At 48.9% G+C, this 7,384-nt stretch overlaps 1 protein-coding gene across 1 annotated transcript; it reads left to right on the forward strand.

Annotated features, from left to right (window-relative positions):
* Positions 1-2,581: 2,581 nt before the first annotated feature.
* Positions 2,582-6,950, forward strand: LOC126531355 (uncharacterized). Its single transcript, XM_050178857.3, has 3 exons — positions 2,582-3,337; positions 4,867-5,015; positions 6,552-6,950. The coding sequence occupies exons 1-3, from the start codon at positions 2,685-2,687 to the stop codon at positions 6,716-6,718; spliced, it is 969 nt and encodes a 322-aa protein (XP_050034814.1). The 5' UTR covers positions 2,582-2,684; the 3' UTR covers positions 6,719-6,950.
* Positions 6,951-7,384: the final 434 nt, after the last annotated feature.

The raw sequence follows: 7,384 nt of genomic DNA on the forward strand, positions 1-7,384 counted from the left end.
ACCATTACCATCCACTTGAAAGAAAACAACCGCAAGTTAATTTCCAGTGGTTAACTAGCAATTGCGGGATCACTGGAAATGATTACGCCGTCAATGCTGCTCGAGCGACTCGCGAACAAGTCCACTGCGTTCCCGTGCCACTCTCTACGAGGACAGACGCTGCGAAGCAGCTACTCCGCCTGGCACACTCTCGTTAGGAGTGGGGAACATTCCAAATATAACACGCGCTATAGATTACATGAACTAAACGCTTCACTGCGACTCAGACCCCAACCTGGACTTCACCGACGGGAGACGTCGCTTCTGCGTCGGCTGTGCTTAGTAGTTGCCTTCACGAAGGATTACGCAATACCCATGGGAAGGACTGACAGAGCTGCCTGCGATGCGTGCGGCTACGAAGAGAACGTCAAGCATCTATTGTGCTACTGCCCTCAATTTGGTTTGCAAAGAGTCACTCTGAAACGCGTCGCGATGACTAGACGATCGGCCCCTGTCCATGATGGCGCCACTGGAACACGTACCCGTCGTTCGTTGGCCCACAATGCCGTGAAGGCACTTTCGTGCTTCTCGAGGGTGACTAGCACGTGCGAACGTCTTTGCGTGTGGCGCACGCGTGTACACATTCATCGCCCCCCCCCTCTCTCTCTCTCATATATATATATATATATATATATATATATATATATATATATATATATATATATACTGCTCCCCCCTTTACATCCCCCAGCGTAGCCTAACCAAGCATAAACTTTTATAGTCAACATCCTTGGCCATCTTCCGTTCTTTTTTTCATCCTCCTCCTCCCCTCCTACGACTAATATAATCACCTTGACAGAGGTTACAAGCGGACAGTAACGGTAAGAGTATACAAGGCGTCCCAACTAACTGTAGCTAGGGTTTAAAAATATGCAAGTGCCGCGTAGCTGTACAGAACAAAGGTAATGTTGTTTGCCGTCGCTTGTAGATACTCAAACTATATTTTTAATTCCGCGTAATTTGATAAGTAGTCTTAATTAATCAACTCAAATATTATAACTGGATGAAAAGTGTCAATGAGAAAATTGTAGAGCGACATGAAAAACTCTCGATACAGCTTCCTGTTGTTCAATACGTGCTACATAAAGGCGATTTTCCGAGCGTGAAAGAAGCCCGCAAATGGCATGCAAAAGTGCCTCGCGATTGGCCGCTCCATCTCCAAGCGACGGCAAACAACGTTAACTTTGTTCTCTCCAGCTACGTGGTATTTGCATATTTTAAAACTCTCGCTAAAGTTAGCTGAGAAACCCTGTATACAGGCCTGTATGGCAGAATTCAGTTCCTTTCAATAGGTTAAACGCTAACAAGGTGACTGTCCTTTTTTAATAGTAGACGTCCCTGCACATTGTGTTCGCACAAGATCGACCCAGACTGCGCAGTACGAACAGGCTAAGCAAGCCAAGTTCTCGACACGTCGGAAGGACTCCGTATCATTCAACGCACTGCGTGCCTGCCATGGTGCCTGCTGTCGGATCACCCGGGGGCCGTGCATTCTCGTAAGCGAAGTGAATCGACTATCCAGCGCGCAGACATAAAATCCACGCGCGCACAAAGAAAGAAATGGCGCCACAGTGGAAGTTTCCACGCCGGCAGACGGGCGCGTGCTTTGTTGCCGTCGTCGTTGCCGCAGGAAGAAGATAGCTCCGCGCGTCGACCGATTACGCGAGCGAGACGCGTTGCTCTAAGCCCTTATGTAAAACTGCGCCGCGGGCGCGCTATATAGTATGCATGTTCGCTGCGCGCAACGATCGTCGAGCGTTGCGTCTTGTTTGTTTTCGACGTCGGAGAGACGAGGATAAAATGAAGAGATCGCGGCCCGCGCCGGCAGATCATCTGACGGCCGCAATACCCAATACGCAGTTGCAGAGGTCAAAGACCGGTTTCAGCCTGCTGGCAGCACGTTTCCATAGGAGCCGGTTCTGCGATCTAGTTGCGTATACAACTATCAAAAACGCCTCCGACTGCTGATAAGCGGGTCAATGGAGCCGAAAAGTGGACGCTCGAGGGGCTTCCTTTAAGTCTGTCTTTTATTATTTCTTACGGCAGGTTTCTTAGATGTAAACATCGACCGGGCCTCAAAGGGTGTGGGAACAAGTGGTGCTGCGCTCCTGCGCGTTGCGCATACTGCGTTGGCAGTGGTATCAGAACTGGTTACCAGCTTCTCCTGTGGCCCGTGATCCCTCCTAACGAAATATTACCTAACCACGCACCAGAGACGCATCGCGGGGACGGCTGTGGCCCTTGGTTTAGCGATTTATTTTAGTGCACGAGCGCCTGCGGGCCAACAGTAGTGAAAGAAAGCTCCCAAGTTCACCTCACTCGCAGTCAGGCAAGCCGGGGAACAGGTGCGAGTCAAGTGCACCTATCTTGGGGTTAGTGACACGGTCGGAGACCTCGTAAAGAAAGAAGGGGGTGGGGTAGGAGGGGGGGGGGGGGGCGCACAATCAGAGGCCCAAAACCAGTCCTGGAAGGGTCCTCTCTGGGAGCTCGGACGTGTTTGGTCCGACACGCGCATATCCCGCGCGTATAAAGCACGCGTCAGTCCGGTCGGCGTTCGCATTCTCGCCACCGGGCTCGCCGCAAACTCCTTTGCTAGCATCCACACAGCCCGCCACTTTGGAGCCAGCCGCACAGAGAGCACCGTCATGACGTCGCCTATTCTATGGCTAGCGGTAGCGCTCGCCGCTTTGACGAGTGTAGCCGTCGGCGAACCCTCGTGCACGCTGACCGAAGTCGGCAACGTCCGGAGGGTCGTATGCCGGGACTTCACGTCTGTCGAAGACTTCGCCAAGTACGTCAAGCGCGGAGTCGGAGACGACCTCACAAAGGAGACCTGGTTCAAGCTGAAGGACAGCCGCCTGGACCGTTTCCCGGAGAAGGCTTTCGCCGACCTCAACGTCTGCAAGCTGGCCTTCTACAACGTCTCAGTCTTGGACTTCGCGCAGCAGGGACCCACGGGAAATCCTTTCGAGGGACTCGAAGAAACGCTGCGCAAGGTCGTCTTCCACAGCGGCAGCACCCTGCCTCCTTCCTGGTCGGTCTTCCAGGGCGTCCAGAGGCTGGAGGAGCTCTGCATCGACGACTACGAGAACCTGCGGCTGACCAGAGACTTCAACAAGCTCCCGAAGACAGTAAAGAGCATCTACGTGACCAAGTCGACTGTGGAGCACGTGGACCCCGACTGGCTGACGTCACTAGAGAACCTCGAGGCACTGGTACTGCGCAAAACGAGTCTCAAGGTCTTCTCTAGAGGATGGCTGCCCATGCCAGCTCCCAGGTTCTTCCTCCTGGACTTGCCGTGAGTTCTTCAACCTTTTACAGCTATCGTATAAACATGCACACGTTTCTGTCCACACGGCTATGTAGTCAAGCCAGCGCCAAGGCACCTTTCTGGAAAGGGCTAGAATTAAACTATGCAAATCCCACGCATTGTGGTAGTCGATGTAAGCGAAGCTTTAAACGCTGTTTGCTTTGGCTGACGACAACTAGCAGTGACGCTGACTGCGAATGGGTAATTTCTTCTGTGTCCGGTACGAGAGCGGTGAGCTTATGTTAAACATTACCTTGCGAGCACCACTGCTATTTCTCTGCTTAGTACACAGAACACACAGGGAAACGTATTTGCTTGAGGCGTTGTAGTGCGCCATTGTTTATAGTCTTTTGGCGGATTGAGCAATATCGCTGCCTCACATGGCTTTAAAGATGAAGGTCCTGACAGAGACCGCGTATGTCTGCCAGTACTTTGTAACGTGCGTACAGAGCTGTTTATATCGTGCGTGTATTTTCTTGTTTTTTCGTGAATGCAACTTCCGTCTTAATCAGGCTTTTTTTCTGTCTTTCTCTAAAATAGTTCTTATCGCTAAGCTTTATGTCATTACACGAGTAATTTGTTTTGCACTTCCCTTACCGATACCTATCTTTAGCACGAATCACGTGCTGTCAGTAGCTAATGAATCTATTCTTTCAAGTGGTTCGTGTTACCAAAATGATTTTTGTTTTTACCATTGGGCGCGTCATATTGCACGGGCCAAGTAAATTATAAGAATAAGTAGAAGAGCTTTGCTAGCTTGTCTACTTGTTGGATAAAAGATACAGGAAATGGGGAAGGCCCTGATTGTTTCGAGTTAATGCAGGTCTTTTTCGACAGTAGGACCACCTGCTATGACAAGCTCCTAGAAGCTTCCTTTCATTCCTTAGAGTTCTATTAATCCTATGACATTACCACACGTTAAAAGGACACTAACGGCAAGAACTATTTCACATGTATTAGTAAATTCCCATTCTACTATACCAAGAACGCCACCGTTACCCCTAGAAGAGACTTGGTAAGCCAGAAAAAGCGCCGAAATATAAGACGGACAGCGACGCCGCCTTGAAGCTCCCACGCTAGCCTACCGTGACGTCACAGATTTGGCGGCGTCTGCTAGGGCACAGTTAACTCCTTATAGGTAAAACTTTATTAAGGAGCCAACTACTGAACATGGCAAGTTTCGGAAACTTTTACTGAGACAACTCGGCCCAAATAGAGAAAAAAAGCTTTGGAATCCGTGAAGTCACACTGGCGTACCAGCGCTGGGGTTTTGGAGCGAAATCTAAGAAAAACGAAACTTTGACCTTCATTTTTCTTCTAATGATCAACGACGTCTTATCGCGAAATGAATGAAAATGTAGTTTTCGAAGAATACGTTTTGAGCATAAACTGATTTAGTGTTTTTCTTTAATGTCCCTTTAAGAGACAAGCCTAGACGGCAGCGTAGACGAGTCCCTCATTTAGGAACGCAGCTGCTGTCATAGCAATTACTGCATACATTGACGTTTGTGCTTCAGAGACAACGAACTCGAAGCATTCCCAGAAGGGCTGGCCGACGAACTGCCTCAACTTAGCGTCGTCAACCTCCAGAGGAACAAGCTGACCACCGTAGACGAAAAGGCTGTGGCTCCACTCAAGGACAGGACCGTCTTCGTCAACTTCGCCGGTAAGCTTCGCTGGACGAGGATCAGTATTTTGTTTGCACGGCGAAGGCAGTACTTTCTTTTTTTCAGATGTGAAAAACATCTGGAGATTTTCCTCCGGAGTGCCCATTGTATGACGTGTGCCTTTAAATATACAAGATTAATATTTTCATACTTCTTAACAGAAGGTAACTTGATTACGAAGGGACGAAAGGAATGTACTCTCTGCTTCTTATTAGTATTTCAAGGAGACTATTAAGAAATTATCTGTGGCATATAGATCAATTCGGCTTTTTTTTTTTTTTTGGGGGGGGTATATTATTTGAAGAGGCAGACGAGCACGGTAAATCCCAATGTTTTATTAACTAATTCGCATTATTAAATAAATTACCTTTCAGTGGCTTAGAAAATATGTCGCCATAACACAGCACAAGTCCGTCAGTAGTGAAGTCTTGTCCATTAATTAGAAATCCTGTTTATTCTCGCTTCAGTATATGCATGTGTTGCTAAAATGTGCTAGAAAACACCTTGGTTTTCTAATTAGTATCTTTCTGGAAACAAATTGACACGACTTAACAGCCACACAGCTGCGAATCCGCAATAGTGACAGATGTCCTAAAATTATAGATTAGAAAAGTTCATTAGTGCAACGTTGTTGATTACCGAGTTCGCAATTGCGATTTGCTGTGCAAGTAATGTTCGCCTCTTCAAGTTACCCACCTGAAAAAAAACATTATCGCCGCTATGTGGCAAATAGCGGCGATAATAATTTTTTTGACTGTCTTTTTAGTCTGTTCGGAACATTTCATTATGATCAGATGGCATGTAGTATTCTGAGCGCTGCAGGGGTGAAGACAGTGATGCGCACGCTGGAGATAGTTGCAAAAATTTCTAAAAAAGTTACGCCACTGAAATACTTTGTATGCCACTGAGCACCATGTATGTCATATGACCCTCCGAGATGTCTAACAACACAAAATTTCACTTCGACGGTGCCAGTTGTATTTATGTCTGCACTCAACTGTGACACCTTGTCTGAGGCCTGTTGTATGTCATATGTTGAATTAGGGAAGAAAAAAAATGGGGCGGAAACCAAGACGCAATTGCGTGCACCGAAATCTCGGAGGCAAGCGGCGTCATAATCACCGAGAACATGCTAGTATGACGCCACAATACCCCGCGCCGCAAGCACACTCTCTTCACCAAGGCACGCAGTAATGTAGTATGTGTGCCTCGCCAGAAGTTCCCAATGTGCAGGCAACGCGGCAATTGATGGTTGAAAGCATGTACAACGGCTCCGCCTGTTCAACGGGAAACCTGAACTTGCCATCACAAGTTCTTTCAGTCGCAGTCTGAAATGCGAAGAGCAAGCATTCATCATCATCATCATCATCATAATCATCATCATCATAATCATCATCATCATCATAGTCGCCATTACTTCTACTACTACTACTACTACTACTACTACTACTTTCTGGCATAAGATTCATTTCATAGGGGGAAAGCTTCAAGTGTCAAGCGCCGTTGACAGCTCTTTGTTCCGTCCCTCGTTGCAGAAAACCCGCTGCACTGCGACTGCCGGCTGCGGTTCCTGCTCACCTACACGCACCGGTGGCACTACTTCCTGTGCCGCACTCCGCAGACCCTGCTCGACCGCTACTTCCACCGGCTCACCGAGGAAGACCTGCAGTGCAGCGCCCCCGTGCCTTCTCCCTCCACGTAGACGACGTCGCCGACGCGCGAGAGCTCGCTTGCGCTGTGCGCAGTTCGCCAAAGCACTGCCATACCCCACTGACCCGGTACAACTCCCGACGTGACGCTGAGCGCCACGGGATCGGGACGCCCTTCGCTTCTCTCCCTCCCTCTCTCTCTACGTTCCTTGCCCGTCCATTCGAACCCCCTCGTCGTTGTCGTCTCTGTACTGCCTCAATAAAAAAGAGCCCTGTTCGTGCACACATGACGGACCTGTTTCGAGTGCAGCGCCCACGAATGGTGGGTTCTGTCGATCTTTGCAAGAGCAGCTCGCTACCGGTGTGAGGGCGCCGTCAATTCCATAGAGGCACCGCAAACTGCAGTCAAGTGTGTTTGCGAGTGACGAGAGCTAGAGTACGCCTCTTGTCTGCTCAACAAAACTGCGGGAAGCGCCCGTATTACAGGACCTTTGCTCACAAAGCTTCTCTATGTTTATTAGTATATATAGGCAGCAACTGCCCATCACCCAAGTGATCGTCTTAATATCACTGTGATCGGTTGCGTAAGTGGCGGGCGCTCGAGCACCGGAGGAAACGTATGAGAAAAGCATTGTGAATACGGGCCAACATTTGCCTGAGCAGGCCTGCTCTGTCCTCTTCAAAACGCCGAATACAAACATTATGCGGCTTTAGCACGG

The sequence above is a fragment of the Dermacentor andersoni genome, chromosome 5 (genome assembly GCF_023375885.2).
Source record: "Dermacentor andersoni chromosome 5, qqDerAnde1_hic_scaffold, whole genome shotgun sequence".
In the NCBI taxonomy this organism is placed as follows: domain Eukaryota; kingdom Metazoa; phylum Arthropoda; class Arachnida; order Ixodida; family Ixodidae; genus Dermacentor; species Dermacentor andersoni.

Coding starts and splice junctions, on each gene's coding strand:
- LOC126531355 (XM_050178857.3), top strand. CDS start 2,685: ATGACGTCGCCTATTCTATGGCTAGCGGTAGCGCTCGCCGCTTTGACG. Junction 3,338..4,866: donor TTCTTCCTCCTGGACTTGCC/GTGAGTTCTTCA, acceptor TTTGTGCTTCAG/AGACAACGAACTCGAAGCAT. Junction 5,016..6,551: donor CGTCTTCGTCAACTTCGCCG/GTAAGCTTCGCT, acceptor CCCTCGTTGCAG/AAAACCCGCTGCACTGCGAC.